At 44.5% G+C, this 25,486-nt stretch overlaps 1 protein-coding gene across 7 annotated transcripts in view; it reads right to left on the bottom strand.

Annotated features, from left to right (window-relative positions):
- ATP6V0A1 (ATPase H+ transporting V0 subunit a1) overlaps positions 1 to 25,486 on the bottom strand; it is a 136,650-nt gene that overhangs the window by 56,415 nt on the left and 54,749 nt on the right. For 5 of the 7 annotated variants that reach the window (XM_069751817.1, XM_069751819.1, XM_069751823.1 and 2 more), the window contains exons 2-5: positions 23,882 to 24,033; positions 20,534 to 20,612; positions 20,113 to 20,210; positions 16,789 to 16,917 (exon numbers count right to left, since the gene is read on the bottom strand). In XM_069751817.1, the coding sequence (XP_069607918.1) occupies positions 16,789 to 16,917; positions 20,113 to 20,210; positions 20,534 to 20,612; positions 23,882 to 23,998 (423 nt within the window). In that variant the 5' untranslated portion in view covers positions 23,999 to 24,033. Of the gene's footprint in view, positions 1 to 16,788; positions 16,918 to 20,112; positions 20,211 to 20,533; positions 20,613 to 23,881; positions 24,034 to 24,123; positions 24,402 to 25,486 lie in introns of those variants that run through there. The other 2 variants (XM_069751821.1, XM_069751818.1) reach the window with 2 other exon arrangements.

Genomic DNA, 25,486 nt, shown 5'->3' with positions numbered 1-25,486 from the left:
AAAAGTCAGGAAAAATGTCCCGTACTCACCCTAAGGGTAGGAACGTTCCTTAATTGTCTTTTAATGACTACTTTTCTCTATGGATGCGGCGTGTGACACTGCATACCCCCAATTTGTATGGCTACACTATACTGGCATTAGAGGGAATTGGTCACCAAGTTTTTGTTACCCCACAACTGACAGCAGCATGATTCCAGTACTGCATCACTTACTGGGGTGCTTGCAGCAGTTTTGATTAAATCACAGCTTTATCTGTAGCAGATCTGACAGTTCTCTGAATGCTGATTTCTGTATAACCCCACCCACATCGCTGATTGGCAGATGTCTGTGTACACTGTACATAGGCAGAAAGCAGCCAATAAGGAACAAGGGTGGAGTTATACTGAGCTCATGAACATGGAGGACTATTACTCTATAGTGATAAATCGTTGATTATCATCAAGAGATTATCAAAACTACATCAAACAGACCAATAAGTAACATCGCTAGAAAAAGGGTCTATGTCTCTACACTATGCCATTAGGTGGCAAAAATCTGGTGGCCGATTCCCTTTAAGGACCTGTTGAGACTTCATTCCTGCAGAGAGTTAAAGGGAACCTGTAAGCAGGATTGCGCACAGTGACCTATAGACAGTGTCAGGTCGGTGCCGTCATACTGATACCTTGTGTGATGAAATCAGTCTTGTGGTTGTTGTGTAATCTTTATTTTCAGTTTTGAGTTAATGATATGCTCATGCCCCAGGGTGGCCTGTGGAGGGGGTCTTCATGTGGTGCTCTGATTAGGTATTCATAATGCAGACTGCTGACAGGTCACTGATCCCTCACTGACCCGCCCCCTAGTTTACATAATGAATATACTAATGTGTATTTTAAAAAAAGCATGTCACTTAATCAAAATGGCGGCACCTGCGCACGCTCTCTCATCGGTTATTGCCTATTAACTTCCTGTGTTTCCAAGAAAAAAAAATCACCATCAATATGGCGCCGTCGGGTGTGCCTGTGCATTAGCATCTATCATGTTCAGATAGATGCTACTACTCAAGCGTTGCCGAGGGATCTTTGCTGCTGCAGCCAAAAAAAATATACTATACAACAAAATGGCACCAGCGCTTGCGCAGTAGCATCTCTTGGTACGAGATAGATGCTACTGCGCATGCACCGCCAGTTTGCTGTAGTGTAAAGTTTTTGGGTTTTTTTTACGGCGACAACAAGAAGCCAGTGGAGGCGCTTGTGCAGTAGCATCGATCGGAACATGATAGAGGCTAATTTACAGGCACACCTGACGGCGCCATATTGATGGTGTCAGCAGTCTTCATTATCTATATACATAATTGTCTAAGGGGTACTTCCGTCTGTCTGTCTTTCTGTCACGGTTATTCGTTCGCTGATTGGTCTCGGCAGCTGCCTGTCATGGCTGCCGCGACCAATCAGCGACGGCCACAGTCCGATTAGTCCCTCCCCTACTCACCTGCACTCACTGTCCGGCGCCCGCTCCGTAATCCCCTCCACTCACCGCTTACACAGGGTTAATGGCAGCGGTAACGGCCCGCGGTGTAACGCGCTCCGTTACCGCTGCTATTAACCCTGTGTGTCCCCAACTATTTACTATTGATGCTGCCAATGCGGCATCAATAGTAAAAATATGTCATGTTAAAAATAATTTAAAAAAAAAACAAAAAACCTGCTATACTCACCCTCCGCCGCCTTTCTCGCTCCTCTCCACGCTCCCGGGACCGCTCCATTGCAAGCGCCAGCTTCCGCTCCCATCCCAGGGCTGGTGTGCGACAAGGACCTGCCGTGACGTCACGGTCAGTCATGTGACCGCGACGTCATCATAGGTCCTGCTCACACCAGCCCTGGGACGGGACCGAAAGCTGCCGCTTGCAATGGAGCGGTCCTGGGAGCGTGGAGAGGAGCGAGAAAGGCGGCGGAGGGTAAGTATAGCAGGACTACAACGGGCTATAGGTGAGTATATGTTTATTTATTTTTTTTAACTCTCTATACTACGTGGCTCTGTGCTGGGCAATATACTACGTGACTGGGCAATATACTACGTGGCTCTGCTATATACTATGTGGCTGGGCAATATACCGTACTACGTGGGCTGTGCTATATACTATGTGGCTGGGCAATATACTACATCGCTGAGCAATATACTACGTGACTGGGCAATATACTACGTGGCTGGGCAATATACTACGTGGCTGGCCAATATACTACGTGGCTGGCCAATATACTACGTGGACATGCATATTCTAGAATACCCGATGCGTTAGAATCGGGCCACCATCTAGTGCATATATAATCAGAGCACCACATACCTCAGTCCCGCCTTAGGGCACGAGCACATCATTAACTACAAACTGAAAATAAAGATTAAGAAACAGCCACAAGACGGATTTCATCAACCAAGATATCATTGTATTCAGTATAACGGCGCCAACCTGACACTGTGTGTAGGTTACTGTGCACAATCCTGCTGACAGGTTCCCTTTAAGAAATTCTACCTGGGATTCAATGAAAACCTCCGACATGGCTAAAACCTACAATCAAGTTCAAATAAACTCAGTTTGTGTCTTTTTCTGAAACCGTCCATCGTTTCAGACAGGCACTAAAACCTGGTCTGGTACGTATGTGTGCCCTTATGAAAAGAATTACACTTTCAGAAAAAAGCAACCGAGTTCATTTAAACTCATTGCAGTGTATGGCCCCATCAGGCTTTGTCGAAAACAAGAACAAGAATCTCCAAAACTCTCAACTCCCGCACTTGCCAATAAGAATTCTCTCATGCTGCATTGGTTTTCTAGAATGCGCTACCATAGGCAGTTAGGCATTAACCTAACATCCACCGTTTTAAGCATGACCTAAAATAAATATATTTTTATGGAAGCCTATCACATTCCCTAACCTAACTCTTCCATGACTCCCTAATCTAACTTATTCCTTGGTTTACTCTCATTCTAGATTATTTCTCAGCACCTGATCCCTCTACCCAACACGGTTGTCCACATCTCATGTTCTTATATCTGTGCACAAGGAAATAAATGCTGGCTGCTGACCTGCTCATCTAGATTAAAGGGAGGCCATCATCAGAAAATGACTGCTTGTTTAACCCCTTAACCCCCGGAGTTTTTTTTCCGGTTTTGCATTGTCGTTTTTCGCTCTCACCTTCCCAGAGCCATAACTTTGTAATTTTTCCATCAATATGGCCATGTGAGGGCTTATTTTTTGCAGGACGAGTTGTACTTTTGAACGACACCATTGGTTTTACCATGTCGTGTACTAGAGATTGGGAAAAAATTCCAAATGCTGTGAAATTGCAAAAAAAAAAATGCAATCCCACACTGGTTTTTTGTTTGGCTTTTTTGTTAGGTTCACTAAATGCTAAAACTGACCTGCCATTACGATTCTCCAGGACATTATGAATTCATAGATAAAAAACAACCTACACATGTTTGGTGTCCAAGTGCTCAACAAAAATTCCAAACTTTGCTCACAAAAAAAAAGCGCAATTTTCCGATACCCGTAGCATCTCCATTTTTCGTGATCTGGGGTCGGGTGAGGGCTTATTTTTTGTGTGCCGAACTGATGTTTTTAATGATAGCATTTTGGTGCAGATATGATCTTTTGATCGCCTGTTATTGCATTTTAATGCAATGTTGCGGTGACCAAAAAACGCAATTCTGGTGTTTTGACTTTTTTCTCGCAACGCCGTTTAGCGATCAGGTTAATCCTTTTATTTTATTGATAGATCGGGCGATTCTGAACGCGGCGATACCAAATATGTGTAGGTTTGATATTTGTTTTTTATTGTTTTATTTTGAATGGGGCGAAAGGGGGGTGATTTAAACTTTTATATTTTTTAAATGTTTTCATATTTTTTTAAAAAAAATTTAATTTTTTTTTTTACTTTTGTCATGCTTCAATAGCCTCCATGGGAGATTAGAAGCTGCCACAACTTGATTGCCTCTGCTACATAGAGGAGATGCTCAGATCACCTCTGTGTAGCAGAATTACAGCATTGCTATGGGCGCCGATCACAGGGTGGTGCTCACAGCAATCTCGCATCAATAACCATAGAGGTCTCAAGGAGACCTCTGGTTGTCATGCCTATGCACCGATGACCTCCAATCATGTGACGGGGGTCACTGGTGCATGCATTCCCTGCCGGATGGCCAGAAGCTCTTGTTAAATGCCGCTGTCAGAGTTTAACAGCGGCATTTAACTAGTTAATAGGCGCGGGTGGATCGCGATTCCGCACGCGCCTATTGCAAGCACTTGTCAGCTGTTCAAAAAAAGCTGACATGTCCCGACTTTGATGCGGGCTCACAGCCGGAGCCCACATCAAAGCGGGGGTCCTGCTACCGGACGTACTATTCTGTCCAATGGCAGAAAGGGGTTAATTCCATTTTTTTTAATTTTCTGTGTGTGTTTTTAAAAACACTGTACCCACATCACAATCATCATAAAAAAAAACAACTTAGACCTAATTATCAGATCCTCTGAGATTTGAGAGAATGTCAGTTCTGATTTGCTGTCTGCACAGGTTCCACCAATCACAAGAGATGTCACAGCTGCCCCTTCCTCTACAATGACCTTGGTACACGCTCATTAGATGCTTCAATATAAAAAAAAAAAAAAAAAAAAATAGGATCACAGTCAAACAGAATGCGATATGGACGGAAAAAAAAAAAAGAGCCTTTCTCTCCCCAAAATAAAATACATTGTGTACATAATTTTCCCCTGATGCTCATATATGATCTCATATGATCTTATATTTAATTGTACTTTTTTGGCCCGCCTTTTTGCTTTTTATTATTTTTCTTATTTCTATCATATTTTATAATAACACGTACACATTTTCAAACTATTATTGTCCTGTTGCAATTCTATATTTTCCAAGTACAGGCACATTGTACTAGTGCTACCGTTTGCCAAATAATATTTAATAAAGGCATTTTTATTTCATTATTTTATTATATTTGTATTATTTTTGAGATCCTACGTTGGGTTATATTGTTCTCTTCAGTGTCCGGAATGGTCTGCCATTCTCTTTTCTCTAGCAGCCATATTTTCTTGTATTGATATATGATTTTATCGATCCATTCCCCTATTTATCCAAACACAGCCGTTGAAAGCGTTTTTGCCTTCATCTATCCCTTTTCTCATTGTCCGTTAAAGAGAAAGTGGTCCTCACTCCGGTATGAATTGTTATGTATTATTCTGATCTGGTTTGTACATGCTGCTCTGAATTGTACAACGCTGCAGAATATGCTGGTGCTATAGCCAGATCATTACTACTTTTATTATTATGGGGAGCTGGCATATGAGCAAGAGATGGGAAAATGAGAAACAGTGTAAACAAGAAGCAAGATAGAGACAAAGATTGTAGCAAGTGACAGAAATGGGAAAACAGTGTAAGCAGATGGCAAGAAAAGAGAAACAAAGCTTAAATGGAACCTGTCTCATTAAAATGCAGTCCAATCTATAGGTTCCATGTTATAGAGCAGAGGGAGAAGAGCAGATTTAGGCTATGTGCACACGTTATTAACACCTAAGGCTACTTTCACACTAGCGTCGGTACGGGCCCGTCGCAGTGCGTTGGGCAGACGTACCGACGCATGCTGTGAAGTAAAATCACAACGGGGGCAGCGGATGCAGTTTGACAAGGCATCCGCTGCCCCATTGTAAGGTCCGGGGAGGAGGGGGCGGAGTTCCGGCCGCACATGCGCGGTCGGAAACAGGGATTTTTGTGTTACTCACCGTAAAATCCTTTTCTCCGAGTCGTTCATTGGGGGACACAGGACTGTGGGTGTATGCTACTGCCGCCAGGAGGCTGACACTAAGTAGGTATAAAAAAAAAAGTTAGCTCCTCCTCCATAGTATACAGGTCCTACTCAAAAAATTAGCATATAGTGTTACATTTCATTATTTACCATAATGTAATGATTACAATTAAACTTTCATATATTATAGATTCATTATCCACCAACTGAAATTTGTCAGGTCTTTTATTGTTTTAATACTGATGATTTTGGCATACAACTCCTGATAACCCAAAAAACCTGTCTCAATAAATTAGCATATTTCACCCATCCAATCAAATAAAAGTGTTTTTTAATAACAAACAAAAAAACCAACAAATAATAATGTTCAGTTATGCACTCAATACTTGGTCGGGAATCCTTTGGCAGAAATGACTGCTTCAATGCGGCGTGGCATGGAGGCAATCAGCCTGTGACACTGCTGAGATGTTATGGAGGCCCAGGATGCTTCAATAGCGGCCTTAAGCTCATCCAGAGTGTTGGGTCTTGCGTCTCTCAACTTTCTCTTCACAATATCCCACAGATTCTCTATGGGGTTCAGGTCAGGAGAGTTGGCAGGCCAATTGAGCACAGTAATACCATGGTCAGTAAACCATTTACCAGTGGTTTTGGCACTGTGAGCAGGTGCCAGGTCGTGCTGAAAAATGAAATCTTCATCTCCATAAAGCATTTCAGCCGATGGAAGCATAAAGTGCTCCAAAATCTCCTGATAGCTAGCTGCATTGACCCTGCCCTTGATGAAACACAGTGGACCAACACCAGCAGCTGACATGGCACCCCACACCATCACTGACTGTGGGTACTTGACACTGGACTTCAGGCATTTTGGCATTTCCTTTCTCCCCAGTCTTCCTCCAGACTCTGGCACCTTGATTTCCGAATGACATGCAAAATTTGCTTTCATCAGAAAAAAGTACTTGGGACCACTTAGCAACAGTCCAGTGCTGCTTCTCTGTAGCTCAAAAGTGGCTTTACCTGGGGAATGCGGCACCTGTAGCCCATTTCCTGCACACGCCTGTGCACGGTGGCTCTGGATGTTTCCACACCAGACTCAGTCCACTGCTTCCTCAGGTTCCCCAAGGTCTGGAATCGGTCCTTCTCCACAATCTTCCTCAGGGTCCGGTCTCCTCTTCTCGTTGCACAGCGTTTTCTGCCACATTGTTTCCTTCCAACAGACTTACCATTGAGGTGCCTTGATACAGCACTCTGGGAACAGCCTATTTGTTGAGAAATTTCTTTCTGGGTCTTACCCTTTTGCTTGAGGGTGTCAATGATGGCCTTCTTGACATCTGTCAGGTCGCTAGTCTTACCCATGATGGGGGTTTTGAGTAATGAACCAGGCAGGGAGTTTATAAAAGCCTCAGGTATCTTTTGCATGTGTTTAGAGTTAATTAGTTGATTCAGAAGATTAGGGTAATAGGTCGTTTAGAGAACCTTTTCTTGATATGCTAATTTATTGAGACAGGTTTTTTGGGTTATCAGGAGTTGTATGCCAAAATCATCAGTATTAAAACAATAAAAGACCTGACAAATTTCAGTTGGTGGATAATGAATCTATAATATATGAAAGTTTAATTGTAATCATTACATTATGGTAAATAATGAAATTTAACACTATATGCTAATTTTTTGAGAAGGACCTGTACACCTTGCCACTGGCCCTGACAGCTCCAGTTTGGTGCACAAGCAGTAGGAGATAGAGAAAACAAAACAGCATTAGAGCAAAGACAACATGTCTAGAATAATACTATAGTCTGAACAACTCCATAGACAAATAAAATGAATAGGGAGGGAGCTGTGTCCCCCAATGAACGACTCGGAGAAAAGGATTTTACGGTGAGTAACACAAAAATCCCTGTTTCTCCATCGTCTCATTGGGGGACACAGGACTGTGGGATGTCCCAAAGCAGTCCCAGGGTGGGAAGAAGACTCACTGGAAGAAAACCCCTAGGCACTTACCGCCTATAGGTGTGATACCGCAGCCTGAAGAATTTTCCTTCCCAAACTTGCATCAGCAGAGGCCTGAGTGTGGATATTATAATGTTTAGAGAAAGTGTGCAGGCTGGACCAAGTGGCCGCTGTGCAAACCTGCTCTGCTGAAGCTTGGAAGGAAGCCCCTACCGCCCGAGTAGAGTGTGCCCTGATCCCAGCCGGGATGGCTGCACCCTTGATACGGTAGGCCTCCTGAATAGTGGTTCCCATCCATCTGGCTAAGGTCGACCTAGAGACTGCGAGTCCCTTTTTATGACCCGCAGGAAGAACGAACAGAACATCCGTCTTTCGAAAAGAAGCGGTCCGAGAAACGTATCTTCTCAGAGCTCTCACCAAATCTAGAGTATGGAGAGCTTTTTCCACCCGGTGTGTAGGCGCAGGACAAAAAGAAGGCAAGACAATGTCCTCATTAATGTGGAATGAGGAGACTACTTTTGGCAGGAAAGAAGGAGCTGGTCTCAGCACCACCTTATCCTGATGAAATTGTAGAAACGGCGCCTGACAGGACAAGGCCGCTAATTCCGATACCCGCCTAATGGAAGTTATAGCTACCAGAAACAAAACCTTCCAAGAAAGGTACATTAAAGGAACGTCTTGGAGGGGCTTAAATGGAGGTTCCTGAAGAGCACTCAAGACCAAATTAAGGTCCCAAGCTTCTATTGGAGCTTTGTAAGGAGGGACTATATGAGAGACTCCCTGCAAAAAAGTTTTTACTTGCAGATTGGTAGCGATCCTGTGCTGGAAAAAAAACGATAAGGCTGATATTTGCCTCCTAAGGGTACTTGGAGCGAGACCTGAGTCTAGACCAGATTGGAGAAAAGCTAGGACATTAGGAATGGAAAACCGAAGAGGAGGAAGACCCTTCTTCCTGCACCATGAGAGAAAGACTTTCCAGGTGTGGTGGTAAATGCGTGCTGAAGCTGTCTTTCGAGCATTAACCATAGTTGAGGCTACTTTCTGAGAAAAACCAGCCTGGGTCAGAATCCAAGATTCAACGGCCAAGCCGTCAAACGCAGGGCCTCTAAGTTCTGGTGGAATATCGGCCCCTGCGACAGAAGATCTGGCTGCATTGGTAGCTGCCAAGGAACCCCGACGATCAGCTGAACTAGGTCTGCGTACCATGACCTCCGAGGCCAATCTGGGGCGACTAGAATTGTCGGAACTCCCTCTAACTTGATCTTCCTGACGACCTTTGGAAGCAGCGCCAGAGGGGGAAACAGATATGGAAGACGAAATTGGTTCCAAGATAGGACTAGTGCGTCTACGGCAATTGCTCCTGGATCTCGAAACCATGCAACGAACCTGGGTACTTTGCTATTCGACCCGGTGGCCATTAGATCCACGTCCGGGATTCACCAGCGTAGACATATCTGCCGAAAAACATCGGGGTGAAGAGACCATTCCCCGGGCGCAAGCCCCTGTCGGCTCAGAAAGTCCGCTGCCCAGTTCTCCTTGCCCGGGATGTAAACTGCCGAGATCACAGAGTGATTGTTCTCGGCCCAGTGGAGGACTTGTCCTACCTCGCGCATGGCTGATCTGCTGCGAGTGCCCCCCTGATGATTTACGTAGGCCACGGCCGTGGCATTGTCCGATTGGATCCGCACCGGGCGACCCGCCAGAAGATGGTGAAAGTGCTGCAAAGCCAGCCAAATTGCCCTTATTTCCAACAGATTGATTGGAAGGGTTGATTCCCTTGGGGACCAACGACCTTGAGCCGTGTGCTGGAGAAACACTGCTCCCCAACCGAGAAGGCTGGCGTCTGTAGTGACTACCAGCCAATTAACTGGAGGAAAGGCTTTCCCCTGAAGTAGGGAGGAACTCCTCATCCACCATATCAGGGATTGCCTGACCCCAGGAGCCAGACGACACCTGAGGTTGAGAGACAAAGGACTCCTGTCCCAGGCTGACAGAAGTGCCTGTTGGAGTGGACGAAGATGGAATTAGGTGAATGGAACCGCTTCTATAGCTGTTACCATCCTGCCCAAGACCTTCATGCAGAACCGGATTGAATGGAAACTTGGCTGCCGAAGTATTTTTACCTCCTGCCGGAGACAAAGCACCTTGTCCTGGGGTAAAATAGTTAGCCCCCGAGAGGTGTCGAAGATCATCCCTAAAAAAGAGATCTTCCGAGATGGTACTAGAGATGACTTCTTTAAATTGACCAGCCACCCTAGATGAGCTAGGGTGTCCAAAGAGATGTTGACGTTGTCCCTGCATGCCTGAAAAGTTGGTCCTTTGACTAAGAGATCGTCTAAGTAAGGCAGAATGACTATGCCTCGAGAGTGCAGGATTGACACCATTGTTGCCATCACCTTCGTGAACACCCTGGGAGCAGTGGCGAGCCCGAAAGGTAATGCAGTGAATTGGAAGTGTCGCTCGCCTATGGAAAACCGTAGAAATTTTTGATGAGGAGGAAATATAGGAACGTGCAGATAGGCGTCTTGAATATCTATGGAAGCCAGGAATTCTCCCCTTTCCATAGCCGCAATGACCGAGCGGAGAGATTCCATACGGAAGCGACGAGTGCTGATGAATTTGTTTAGACACTTTAGGTCCAGAATGGGTCTCACGGTCCCATTCTTTTTGGGAACCGTAAACAGATTTGAATAAAAACCCCTTGAACCTTTCTTCCTTTGGAACAGGGACATGACCCCGTTGGACTGAAGAGACTCGACTGCTCTGAATAAAGCTCTTAGACGGGTTTTTGAACTGGGAAGACTGGACGGAAAAAACCAGCCTGGAGGGAGACCGGAAAACTCTATTTTGTACCCTGAAACCACCAGGTCTCTTACCCATCTGTCGTGAACAACTGACAGCCAGGACTGATGGAACAGTAGTAGGCGACCGCCTACTCTGTTGGAAGCGACGAGAGGCTGCCTCCAGTCATTTAGCCGAAGATCGAGGATATCTAGATCCCCTAGATCTTGACGGTTGATACCGCATTCTTGCCAATGGATTGGCCCTATAGGAGACCTGGTGCTCCCGGTCTTGGACAGGCCGACTTGGGGGACCTGTGCTTGGTGCCGCAGACCACCGGGAGTTACGAAAGGATTTAAATCTTGCTTGAAATTGGCGACGAAAAAGTTGCTTAACCTTTTGTTGAGGAAGGAAATTACTTTTACCTCCCGTGGTATCAGATATAAGCTGATCCAATTTTTCGCCAAAAAGACGGACACCTTGATAAGGAAGGGATGTAAGGGACTTCTTTGAAGTAGAGTCCGCCTGCCAATTTCTTAGCCATAGGGCCCTTCTGATAGCAATAGCATTTGCCGCAGCCAACGCTGAACAATTTGCCGCATCCAAGGATGCATTAATCAGATAATTTCCTGCTAAAGATATCTGATTTGACATCTCTATTACCTCTACAGGAAACCCCTTATCCTGAAGAGCCTTAGTTACAGACTCTGACCAAGCTATCATAGCTTTGGCAACCCATGTGGCCGCAAAAGACGGTGCGAGGGCTGACCCTGAAGCCTCAAACAGAGAACGAGCTAGACTCTCTAGGAGCCGATCAGTCGGATCCTTAATAGACGACCCATTAGGAAGAGACAGCAACTTACTAGAGGCCAAACGGGATACGGGAGGATCCACTGAAGGGGATTCTGCCCACTTTTTACAAAGCTCTGGAGCGAACGGATACCTTGCACCTAGGGCCTTCTGGCCTAAGAAACGTTTATCCGGTCGCTCCATGTGACGTTGGACTAAATCCTCAAACTCAGGATGAGTAGAAAACACCTTATGAGGTTGCTTGAATTTCTTAAAGGACACCTTATGACCAGAAGGTAAGGTGGCCACATCCTCTACTCCCAAGGTCTGGTTAACGGCCTCAATGAGACTGTCAACAGATTCCTGATAACCAGGAGCTTCTAAATCAAAAGACCCCTCTGAGTCATAGTCCGAACCGTGCTCACTCAATTCCGCAGGAGAGGGAGATCGAGAGACAGGATTCAAAGATGCTGATGCACCTGACGGACCGGGAGACGCTGTGTGGGATCGTTTCCCCTGTGTCTGCCTAGAGGGAGTACGGCCCCTGCAGGCCGGAGGATCCTGAAAATCGGAAGATCTTTCCAAAACAGGCGGATGAATGTCCCTGACAGGGGCTTGAAGGGACTCAACCGCCTTTGTTAGAGACGCCATAGACTGCGTTAATGATATGACCCACTCAGGGGGAGACTCTGCCGACCCAGGTACAGGCACACCCGGCAGGATAGCCGGCGGGGAAGCAGACAGGGTAGCAGACGGGGGCTCCTGCACGCGCTCGGAATCACAAGCCTCACAGAAATGGTTACTTTGCGCATGCGGAAAAGTAGACTGACAGGTAATGCATGAGGTATACAGAACTGAGTGAGTCTTAGTCTTTCTAGACATGACTCTATTACTGCTGCTGCTGCTGCTATGCTCCGTATCTCCTTATGAGCTACTAGGTCTAGAACAAATACTGTTGTCAGGCTGAGGGAAGTAGCACTTACCCCAGTCCTGTGTCCCCGTATGCTCTCAAACACTGAACCATGTCTCCTGTGCAAACCACACATATAAACTAATTCACAGGGCGGATGCCTGAAAAAAGTGGGAGGAGTTACCGCACATGGACCCGGTTTAGGCCGAAGCAGGGATCTAGATTTTACTCTTTCCCCTGCTCTCCCGGGAAAGCTGGGTGCTCGAAACCGGAAGTAAACCGTCGCCATGGAGGCGGGACTTCCCCCAGACTACAAGACCCATAATGCCACAGGCTGTACAGAAAAAACAGGAAGCCGCCGAAAAAGGGGCGGGACTTCCGCCCATGCTCAGACTACAAGATCCATAATGCCTCAGCGAACAGGAAACCGCCTAAAAAAGGGGCGGGACTTCCGCCCATGCCTCTGCTGAAGTTTGCTTGTGGGGAAAAAACGCTGGAAACCAGCACAGCGTCGGATATAGTCGCCAGCAGAACGCGCGATGAAGCAGGAGCTCCCCCCTGTGCAGCCCTCTGACAGCGCATAAGGTTAGACATAAAAAATCCACATATAAATATATATATACATATATAAATATTAAAAGACGGTGCAGGCACCCTAACTCCTTACACCCTTCAGAAGGCGAGGAGAGGGACCGTCTGCCTCCTTTAAACACCGTAGTCGTGCATTGGTGATGAAGTGGAGGCTGCACGGACAAGGAATGAATGCCTGTACAACCTAGGGTTCCGTTACCTCAGGGTGGTCAGGTTCTTAGTCCGGCAAAAAAAATCCCACGTCGCGGGAAAGGATACGTGGAGCCGACACTCCACGTGCTCGCCCGTTGTTGGTTTGGGGAGATCGGACCCCTTCAAAAGGGTCCGTCGCCCCTGTCTTATCTTCAGAGAAAAAAGCATCTGGGAAAACCCAGAGATGTGCCTCCTACGGACACTAAGCATAAACTGGAGCTGTCAGGGCCAGTGGCAAGGTGTATACTATGGAGGAGGAGCTAACTTTTTTTTTTTTATACCTACTTAGTGTCAGCCTCCTGGCGGCAGTAGCATACACCCACAGTCCTGTGTCCCCCAATGAGACGATGGAGAAAAAGCGGACCTGACGGACAAAAAAACGTTGCAAGCAATGTTTGTCCCAACGGACTGCAAAAACACGTTGCATCCGTCGCACGACGGATGCAACGTGTGGCAATCCGTCACAATGCGTCGCTAATTGAAGTCTATGGAGAAAAAACGCATCCTGCAGGCAACTTTGCAGGATGCGTTTTTTTCTTCAAAACGACGCATTGTGACGTACGTCAAAAAAACGGTAGGGGGAAAGTAGCCTTACAAATGTCCAAGAAATTAACAGAAACGGGCGGCGGGGACCTTTTGTTTCCAGCACCAAGCCAGCTTATACTTAGTGAGTGTATTATGTCTCTCTATCATTAGCCTGATTTTGTATTTTATGGTCGGTTTCGGCCTTGATGCACTATGCACCTTATATTTGTGTAAAATCATAGCTAAATTTCAGGGCTGTGGAGTTGGAGTTAGTTTTGGTTGGAGTCAGAGTCGGTAGAAATGTACCGACTCCAACTTTTAAAAAAATGTATTAATATTTCATAATTGAACTTTCATATGAATTTTATAAATGTTACTCAAATATATGTTCTATCAAACTATGATCAACAGTGATAAGCAGATAAGAACACAGCCAGTACATTTCAGCAGAATTTTTCATGTTCACTAAAAGAAATTGATAAATTTGACCGTTCATCAAAAATAATAGTGCAACAAGGGATTCTCCTCTCTATCCTGACATTGTCAGAGATGTTGCCCGAGTGGTTACTGCTTTGCCACCAACCCAAGTTAGTGTAGAGAGGTTGTTCTCTGCTCTCAAATAATTAGATCAGATTTGAGGGCATCCATGAAGGAGGATCTGACAGACGCAATACTTTTTCTGAGGACAAATTTATAGATTACAAGAGTTTAGAGAAGTTTCTAAAAGTTATTTGCTATATTCGAATTGTATTCTAATAAACATAGTTTTTGCTCTAAGTGGTCTGATTACTTATATGATGGTAAGAAACTGAATAAGCACGATGTTAATATTTGACAACAGTAAATTTATTGTTACGAATTGGCCATTTATGAAGGAGTCGGAGCCGGAGTCGGAACTTGATAAAATCCAGGAGACGGAGTCGGAGTTGCAACTGTGGCTTACCGACTCCACAGTCCTGCTAAATTTACATTTGCACTTTCGGACGCTGGTTGTCCATTTTCTATTTATATACGATATTAGAGTCATTAACTTATAGTTACTGGATTTATAGCACTGGCAAATTGGGCTGGTCACATTGTGCCCTTTGTTTATTGGTTTCCAGTGGTTCTCTTTTTATTGTTGTTATTTAAGAGAAATAAACGCTAATTGAAGGATTATACTCGTCTGTGGTCTTTTAGACACCGATGTTTTGTTGTGGCTATATGTGCACACTAGGGTTGAGCGAAACGGGTCGGCCATTTCAGAAGTCGCCGACTTTTGGCAAAGTCGGGTTTCATGAAACCCGACCCGACCCCTATGTGGGGTCGGCAATGAAGTCGGCGATCTTCTGAATCTGGTATCGGAATTCCGATCCCGAGTTCCAATATGTTTGCAATATCGGAAATCGGTATCGGAATCCATATTTAAGTGTAAAATAAAGAATTAAAATAAAAAATATCGCTATACTTACCCTCTGACGCGCCCTGGTACTAACCGGCAGCCTTTCTTCCTTCGAATCAGCGCTTGCAGGACCTTGCGGTGACGTCGCGGCTTGTGACCGCTCGCGCGACCAATCACAAGCCGCAAGGTCCTGCAAGCGCTGATTCTTAGGAAGGAAGGCTGCCGGAAAGAAGCAGGGCGCGTCCGAGGGCGAGTATATACCTAATAGGAATATACTCACCCTCGGACGCGCCCTGCTTCTTTCCGGCAGCCTTCCTTCCTAAGAATCAGCGCTTGCAGGACCTTGCGGTGACGTCGCGGCTTGTGATTGGTCGCGCGAGCGGTCACATGGGCGGTCGCGCGACCAATCACAAGCCGCGACGTCACCGCAAGGTCCTGCAAGCGCTGATTCGAAGGAAGGAAGGTTCCCGGTTAGTACCAGGGCGCGTCCGAGTGTGAGTATAGCGATATTTTTTATTTTAATTCTTTATTTTACACTTAAATATGGATCGCAGGGACTGAAGGAGAGTTTCCTCTCACACGTTGCGATTGGGGTGCAGAATTTTCCGCACAAAATCCGCATCTCCTGGCAGAAACCGCAGGTGCGGAATAGCCGCAGATTTTATGCGGATTTTGTGCGGTTTTTCTGCGGTTTTTACGCCTGCAGATTTCTATTATGGAAGGGGTCAGAAACGCTGCAGTTCCGCACAAAAGTAGCAGCATGCTACTTCTTTTGTTCCGCAGCGGTTTTCATGCGGATTTTTCCGCACCATTAGCACAGCTTTTTTTTTTTTTTCAATTGATTTACATTGTACTGTAAATCACTGTGCGGAACTGCAGCGTTTCTGCGCGGAAAAATCCGCTGTGGATCTGCACAAATTCCACATCGTGTGCACACAGCCTAATGTATAGTTTTGTGAGAAAAGACTCGATAGATCCAATCATTTAATCCTCTGCTCTTTCATGGACTTTTGGTCCAGTGGGCGGTTCTATCAGTGACTGAAAGCGGTCTCTGTGCACACTAATACAAAGAAAGCTGTCAGTCACTGATAGGACCCAAAATCCCAGATCAGTGGTATAAATGATAAAACATGGATTATACTGAATCTATACTCTGTTCCAACCCTGCTCTATAACATGGTGCCCATATGCAGAATACCATAGGATTGCATGGGAATGCGTTTTTAAGCTTTTTTTAGCGTTTCCGCTGCAGCACAAAACACGGCAAAAATGCACAAAAAACGCAACGTGGGCACATAGCCTATGGGGAAGCAAAAAGAAAGACAACAGCAACACGGTAAATCAAATACCGAGAAAATGCGTCAGCAGAGAAATTATGCACTATTAATGGAAAATCGTATCATGCACCATTAGACTCAAGAAAATGGAAGAGAGGAAACAGTGATATGACATTAAATATGTAGGAAGGTAAAGCAAGCTGCAAGCTTAACAAGGGTGACACTACTGGAAGGCGGTAGGAGAAAAAAAATATACATGTTCTAGCAGATGAGATGCCAAAACATAATGAAGGCAACACTGCATCCAACACCCCGAACCTCACTCTCTCCGGATACAATCACTTTATATAGAACTTTATAAAAGAGGATGATGATGGTGTCAGCATTGATAATAATCTATGCGTTGCCCTGGTTACACAAAGAAACAAACTCTACCTCTGCAGGAACTGACTGTAAATATATCAGGCCTGATAACTACCCTCACAATACCGGAGGACAAAGGTTACTATCCAGGATGGGAAAAAAAGGCTCCATTCACAACCCTAGGACAAAAACCCATTCTTTTGTTATTACGGTAACTTCTGAAATCAGGAGACAAAGAAACGCTGACCTCATCAAAAAATTGTTGGGTTTTGCGCAGGATAAATTTTAACTCTGTCAGCTCCAGAAAGTTCCTCTTCAAAGCTTCTTGGTTGGTATTAATCTCTTTCAATTCATTCTCAATCTTCTCAAAATTGGCCTGTTAGTAAGAGACAAAATGTGACTAGCAAATGCAAGGAGGGAATTCAGCAGGAACAGGACATGAGAACGAAGCGAATGCAAAACCACAACTCACAGCATGCTCTGAATGCCTGTAATTGGAGATCACTGCTCTAAGAAAACCCCACTGAGAAGCTGGTACAGTTGGAACATTCTACTTATAAAACGTACAAAACTAATTAATTTATACAGTAACCGTTGTTTTCATTTTTATTTCATAAATCAATAGTGCACGTGAAAATAAGCAACTTAATTAAGACGACGGTTACTCTCTAGTAAAGGTCACCATTATTTTCACTTTTTAGTACTAGGAGCTAGCATTCTTTTATGTTAGGGAAAGTAGCGAGAAAGTGGCGATGTCGTGCCACCAGCACATCTATACACCATTGGCTGATTATTCTGGTGACAGCGGCGAGTGACAGGCAGCCACTACGGTGCTTAAAGGAGTTTTACGGGACTACTTAAATTATTTACTATGGCCCTAAGAATTAACAGGCAAGTTGTTGCTAATTATTGGCTTGTTCGACCCAGCACTGGCTCAGAGCAGTCCTGCTGGCGATTCTGCTACTTGACGTCAACAGAGCAGCTCTTCCTCACTGCTCTGTTGACGGGTTTGACAGCCGGCATCATGGTGATTAACAGCTGTCAGTCATGCCCCAACAACAGAGCAGAGCAAAAAGAAGCATCTGCTCTATCAACTTGACATCAGTGGAAGCCGCAAAGTCACCAGCAGGAGGGGTCAGTGACCACTCTTAGCTGGCAGAGATCTAAGCTTGGCAGAACAAGGCAAGCGGTTATTAACTACCTGCCTGTTAGTTCTTAGGCCCACAGTAAAAAAAATAATAATAATAATCACAGATAACCCTTTTAAAAGCACAGATAATAAATATTACTTCATCATAGTTTGCAGCATTTCATTCTGGACTATGAATCACAGAATGTTAACTTACAGCAACATAGCTGTCTAATGTCTAATGTTCCTGCAGATTGATAACCAAATAAAAAGCCCCTTTAAATATATAGTGGCTGTGACCAGCAGCTGCCACTAATGACATTTCACCATGTTGGAAATCCTGAGTGACCTACTAGAACAGATCTAACCAGTACGACAGTTTTAAAGGGAACCTGTCACCCCAAAATCAAAGGTGAGGTAAGCCCCGGATGTATACTGAAAGATGAGAAAAAGAGATTATATTATACTCACCTGGACGGGCGGTCCGATCCGATGGGCGTCGCAGGTCTGGGGCCGCCCATCTTCATAGGATGACGTCCTCTTCTTGTCTTCACGCTGCGGCTCCTGCGCAGGCGTACTTTATCTGACCTGTTGAGGGCAGAGCAAAGTACTGCAGTGCGCAGGTGCCGGGAAAGGTCAGAGAGGCCCAGCGCCTGCGCACTGCAGTACTTTGCTCTGCCCTCAACAGAGCAGACAAAGCACGCCTGCGCAGGAGCCGCTGCGTGAAGACAAGAGGAGGATGTCATCCTATGAAGATGGAAGGCCCTGGACCTGCGATGCCCATCGGATCGGACCGCCCGCCCAGGTGAGTATAATATAACCTCTTTTTATCATCTTTCAGGATACATTGGGGGCTTATCTACAGCATTACAGAATGCTGTAGATAAGCCCCTGATGCCGGTGGCCACAACTCCTATACGATTTTGGGGGTGACAGGTTCCCTTTAAAGCACCTTTTTAAGACTTCAATATTGATGACCTATCCTAGAACCCAAGGTCATCAATATCATATCGGTGGGACACCCAGGAATGTAAGGTGGTGTGCAGACGACTGGTTTGGGTCCTGCATTCTTGTGCATACCTGTCAAATAAAACCGGGTACGATTTATATGTTTTACTATGTGTACCGTGTAATATGGTAGCATTTGATTCTATTTTAGTGTGCTGACCAATGTACTTGTGCTTATACATTGTGCAAGTAATGTTTATATGTCTCTAGGTGTAAAAGATAGAGGCAGGGTTATGCAGGATTTAGGACAGTGGAGGGCACTATAGAGTTAGATATTAGAGTGTGTTGATAACTGGTTTCAGCCGGAGTAGTGACAGTTGAAAAAGGGGGCGGGCCAGTGTAGTGGCAGGGAGAGTGCCTTTCTGAGGTAAATTTTCAGGTAGTGGGAGGAGCTAGAGCAGTGTGAGGAGAATTGTTCTAGAAGGTTTTTAGTTGGAGTATAGGAAGAAGAACAGAGAGGTCATATACTGGAGCTGTGGTAATACCGAGGCTCGTCAATCCAGGCCCTACGGGTGGAAAGACATTGGAGCACCAGCAGATCTGGGCAGCATGAGCGAAATAGCGGCTAGGCTTATGGGAAACTTCCGTAAAGTCAGAGACCTACGGTCTGACAAGGATTGGCAACGGCATCCTTTACTTTCTCCCAGGATGGGGAAATGGACAAGGAGCACCAGGAACAAGCTAGCCCGGCTAATCAGGAAGCTGCAGTACCGGGAGATATGGTACAGGGACACATGCCGTCAATAAGGACCAGGGACAGCCCAGGGACAAGAGTGTCTGTAGCATGTGGAGATTGCTGTGTGGTGTCTAAAGTGGATGAGCTCAGTAAAGTTTTGTTGAAAATGAATCTGGACTTTGAGACTCTGTGTGTGTTGCTGAAGAAAGCTGAGACTCTGCAGCTTGAGGAAAACTCTGACCCACAGGTGGGTGAAATGCCCAACACACACAGCGCACCAGAGAAAGGACATTTTTTAATGAAGCGGGGTGCAATGGAAGTACAGAAACCCCTCGGCACGACTACCACCCTGGCCCCCGGTACACCCAGCACCTCCTTCAAGCAGCTGTGTGCAGATTCCAATGGACATGATGTTTAGAGCCTGAACAACAAATCTTCATGCACCATGTAGTGGCCGTTCTCAGGTACTGCAACTTCATTCACTTCTATTGAGGTTATTCGGAGCCGAGTTGCAGTACCTGAGAGCAGCGACTACAAAGTATACGGAGCTATGTGTTCAGCTCGGTGTTTACACCCAGATGATCGTGACAGGTGAAGGTGGATGGAAGGGCGACGGAAGTCAACAGATCTGAAATTAATGACCTAGGTATAGTTCATCAATATCCAAGTCATTGAAAATCCCTTTTACAGAGGAGTAGACTCTCAAGAAGAATGAGTGGATAATAGACCAATAAATGCATAGCAGCCTATAATCTCACCTCCAGGTCAATCATGTCCCTAGGAAAGGGAACTTCTGGGTTCTCTCCGGTGTCAAGAATTGGGATACTTGCTTTTTTAATCTCCTTCTCTACAAACCCTGTAGGTAAAAGAACAGGACATCAGCCTTTTAAAAACTCAGATTTTTTTAGGACGAGAATTAATAAGAGCAAAGCAGACAACTTCCAGAAAGTCTTATTTCTTGGTGGGTTTCACTGGTGGCCGCGGATGGAAGTGCGTAAACGCTGTCACAATCTGATGGAAAAATTTAACTTCAAGAAAAGTCTCATGTGACAGCAGAAAATAAAATCAGTTGTTAAATAAAAATCTGAATAAGTACCAATAATGCACGCCCTGTCCCATAAGGCTCAGCTCAGGGAAATCAATGAGGGCCCGAGAAGGTGAAGGAAAATCTACACTTACGCAGTTTACGGTCCATCTCCTCACATCTTCTGACTTCATTAACAAATTTCCTCTGAAAAACGTTCACATCCGGATTTAACTAAATAAAAAAAAAAAAAACCATCAGCGTGTAAGGGATGTACGTAGTGATTGAGAACAACACTTATCTAACAAATGAAATTCCATTATCAGGACCTACACACAGAAATGGAGCGGGACAGAATGTGTCAGTATACAGGCAGAATATTAATGCAATTGTCCCGTACTTTTATATTGAGGACCCATCATCAGTATAAGATCAGTGGGGGTAATACACCGGGCATAGCCAACCGTTCAGCTGCCATCTCCTCCAGTGGTGACCAGATGTATACAGTGCATGGAGCCGAACACTCAGGAAAAGTGGATCCCAAACACTTTATATACATCATGAATAGTGAAAATACTAACCCTTCCTGGGGTCCAGCGCTTGTTCTCTGTTGCTGCTCTGGTCTTAGTCTTTTAGCCGAAACGATGATGTCAACATTTCATATCACAGCTGCAGCTAATCATGGAGCTCGGCAGCTAATGCCGTCTACATCAGCAGAGCTGCTGAGCTCAGTGACTAGCTGCAGCAGTGAGATAAGCGGTCAATGTGATGTCACCAGAGCATCCAAAACATTGAGACCAGAGTGTTTTTTATATTGTGTCTATAAAAGAATTTAGGGTCGAACCACTTTTCTGAAAGTGGAAAACCCTTTTAACTTTAAGAAATGACTTTTCACTTGATGCTTAAAAAAAAAAAAATCCAACTGCATGTGAGGAAGCAATGTGACAGAGAAAAAGCTGAGCAAGCAAGACACAATATGAAAGTATTAATTGCGAACGGCCAGGATAGCAGTTTGTCCATTAACAATTAAAGGGAATCTGTCAGCAGGTTTTGCTACCTCATTTGAGAGAAGTGGAATGTAGACAAAGAGAAGGTGAATCCAATCACTTAGTTTACTGGGTGCAGGCGCTCTGACACAATCAGAGCTTCTAGATTTACAATGAAGCAGAGCTGAGAAAGCTAACCCCGCCCATAGCAGGCTCTCTGTGTACAAAGTCCATGGACAGTGAGCTGCTTATCACAGTGGGAGGGGCGTTGCCGATCTAGTCTGGCAATGGTAATCTCTTAGAGATAAATCCTTCACCGTTAATACAGTACGCACTTTGACAAGAGACACATCCCTGAATTCTGTGTTTTAGCCTCTATCTCCTGCTGTCCTCAGATTACATAGCAAAAGCCTGCTGACAGATAATTGAAAATTGATCAATTTGAGAATGGTAGTATCTGGGCTAGTCGGCCTCCACTCCTTTCTATTCTATGCACAAATGGCAGAAAAGTATGGAAATACAAGCTGGTTGTAAATATGAAATTCGCAGCAATCCTGTGCAGAAACACTGAACATTTTATGGAGACCGGCTAAAATGGAATCAAAGTTATCTTATTATACAGTAACAATCGTGATAAATGTGGCAATATTTCAGACATCACTGTATATCATGGGATGGAGTACTAAACAGTGACTTCAGTCACATATTCAGACAGGCTGTCGTGATGCTACCGAGCAGAATGGTCACAGGAAATCATTTCTCTTTGTGATTTCCTGATATTGTCTCTTCTGTAGAGCTAAAGCTGAGATTCCGCAGACAACGTTGTTCTTTAGAAGTGCTGAGGAACAGACCTCACTACGTGTTATGCAAAGAAACCCGCAAAACTGGGACTCTACATATCAGACGTGACCTATCCATCCCACCTTGTTCAGTCTTCCAGAACTATACCGTATTCATTGCCGTGTTCCCCTTCTCTAAATATTCCACCATCTACCAACTCTCTGCTTGTAGTCAATGAATAAGAAAAAATAAAAGTAAAAAAAATGTTAAGATCTTTAAAAGACATGAGGTTTTTTTTGGCAATAAAGCAAAGATATGGACTCCGCTCTAATTACATGGAGCAATCATCGCCACTCTTCAAACTGTATGGGGAGTATGTGTTCAACGTGCAGAATCACATTCTTCAGATGAAGAGTCCTTTTTTCTTATTCTTTTTAATAGAAATCGGTGGAGACCTCAGCGCTCAGACCCATAATAATCTGCAGGTTATCCCATATCTTAGGGGATAACTTTGGATTCAGTTCTCATTTTGCGAAGTCCGTAAAAAGTCTAAATGGGTTATCTTGTCTAAAACTAAAAGTCAGCAGTTAGTCTGAGACTGCAAACTTGTGAATCCTGACATCTAGCACAGTGCGCGCTGTGGGGATTCTCCAATGTCAAGACAGGTGGTCATGTGACATGCATACTCCCGGCCACATCCCCACCAGACTTTTTCCGGTCTCATCCAATACATTTGCATTCAGCAAGGCTGCGCCCATCTAGTCAGGATGTCGAATACGCAGAATTTAATTGTTATAATGGTATAGAAAATAATCTGGTTTTAAAATTAAAGGGGTTCATCCATATTCTGTCCTCAGGAGCAAATCACTCCCTTGCCTTTTTCCAGAGGGCGGGGTGCTCCAGACTGATTTGACAGAGCCAGTGTCATGGTTGCGTGGCTAGTCGAAATTCTGCATTTTCTGATACTGTAAGTGGAGGCAGCGTTGCATCTACAGCAATTAAGGAGTGCAGGGACACTGTAGCTTATCATGTCCAGCAATCCCGACAGCTAAAAGGGGTCCACTACTAGGACAACGCCTTCTCGATCTGAATGTTTGCCCCCGGTTAAAATAAAAACACCTATACTCCCCTTCCTGGTGTTCACGTGCGGTTATGTCATGTGAGCCCTGCGCCCAATCAGCGCTGGCATCACTGTCCCCGCCTTTGGACGTATAAGTAATCCACAGGCGGTGAGAGCGGCTGCTCTAGGACTTCCTCTTGATTACGTATAAGTGAGAAAGCGGGGACAGTGATGCCAGCGCTGACTGGGCGCAGGGCTCACATGACATAACCGTATGTGACCACCAGGAACACAAGTGCCGACACTGCTGCAACGGCATCGGAGTTGAGAAGTGTTTTTATTTTAATAGGGGCAAACATTCAGAGTGAGAACTGGTTGTCCTACTAGTGGACAACCCCTTTAAGACCAGAGCTTGCAAGCTGTAGAGCAGAGATTTTTGCAAGTGTGATCTACTTGCCTAGTAGACCGGCCACCTCTGATGAGACTGCAGCGGTGACTGGTAGCCTAGAGAAGAGAAGTACACTATAAAATTTAAAATTCCGCCACTCTTGAGAAGGGAGAAAATTTTAGTAAATGGTATGTTGCAATCTTGCTGGTTTTTACAAGCACAATGTAATTTTACCCATGTAACACAGACCTCGATGTCACATCATTTCTGCGCAATGTTGGACACTTACGTCACGGAACTGCACTTTTCCCAGCTCTCCCAGTTCACTGACACAGCAGTAAGCAGCTTCAGACTGGAGAAACAGTTGTGCCAATGTCATCTCTTCGCTGCGGAAAAGCTCCCCCATGTTTGTGGATTGGCCTGACGCTTATCCAAATAACACTAAAAGAAAAAGAAAAACGAAAGATAAACAAACCTATACATAGCAATTCATATAATAAGATACTCAGAAAGGCACAGTGTTAACCTCACCAGAAACTGTTGTGAAGCGACACCAAAAATAATTAAAATCCATAATGGGTTCCCTGAAATGGAGGATATACAACTGGAGGTAAAAGTTCAGTTTTGGAAGCTTTCTAAAAGGGGATGTCTTCCAGACAGCGACAAGACCCGATTCCAGCGATGTGTCACTTGTCGGCCTGCATACTGTCATTTTGATACATTCACTGTTTCCTCTGCTACAGATCTATCAGTTCTAATTAAATTTTGAGCCCTGTATAACTCCAGCCACATCAGTGATTGGCAGCCCTCTGTGGAAAAAGGCAGAAAATTGCTAATCAGTGGGGGGGGGAAGGGTTACACAGAGCAGTTGACTAGGAGGAAGGAGACACCTAGTCCTGTACTGATAATCTCCTGCTGATAAAACACTGATTTTATTGAAAGAGCAACAGGCCAGTAGCTGGTACATCATTGGAATCAGGGTCTCAGCCTTACATCATACTGCTCGCACATTACAAAGCAAAAACTTAGTGACTTATTCAATTTATGAATCACTTGATATTAACATTTTCTTACCATACATATGTGTCATAAAAGATGACTAGTTAGGACACACATGTAGTGTAAAATCATTCCATAGTCACTGCCATTTTTTCTTAAAGGGATATTCCCATGTTCATAAATACATAGTTAGAGCCAGAGTGCGACTATAAATACAAGCAATTTTGCCATTTAAATTTTTAAATTTTTTTAGCCATTCTTCAAATTTTAACCCTTTTCCTTATTTACAGTTTGTTGCCTAGGATATGTTTGACTAGCAGCATTCAGTTCTACAGATAGACATAGAATCAGAAAATGATAGTGTTGGAGACCTCCAGGGTCATAATGTCCAACCCCTTGATCAACCCAGGATTAGCAAAACAAGTCATGACAATTGTTATTCACTTTGAACACCAGGTGGCACCACAATATGCAAGTAAAAGTGATAACTTTTTACAGCCAATCCATATAAAAGAAAAAAATATTAAAAGTGATGGACAATGCAGGTTCTGCTCAATAGGGCAAAAGACTATGTTAAAATTACTGTTGTCACTTTAAATTAGCTGTAATGCTCTGTTAGTGAGGTCTAATGTGGTAATAGCACTATCTGCTGACAATGAATTGTATTACATTTTGTTTTTTCATTAAAGCAATCAATTGCATTGTGGGAGAAACGAATACATTTTGGGTAAGAAGGTCCTGGTCAAATAGTCATTTGTATGAAGCAATCTAGCAGAACAGTTGTATAAAACTTTCTCCTGCATTATGGTACTAAACTCCAGTATCCTGGATAAAGTATATCTGTTTTACCATCCACATTCATACATTTATATTCTATACACCCATTTGATGACTA

The sequence above is a fragment of the Ranitomeya imitator genome, chromosome 2, assembly GCF_032444005.1.
Source record: "Ranitomeya imitator isolate aRanImi1 chromosome 2, aRanImi1.pri, whole genome shotgun sequence".
In the NCBI taxonomy this organism is placed as follows: domain Eukaryota; kingdom Metazoa; phylum Chordata; class Amphibia; order Anura; family Dendrobatidae; genus Ranitomeya; species Ranitomeya imitator.
This window is presented reverse-complemented; position numbering and strand designations above follow the sequence as displayed.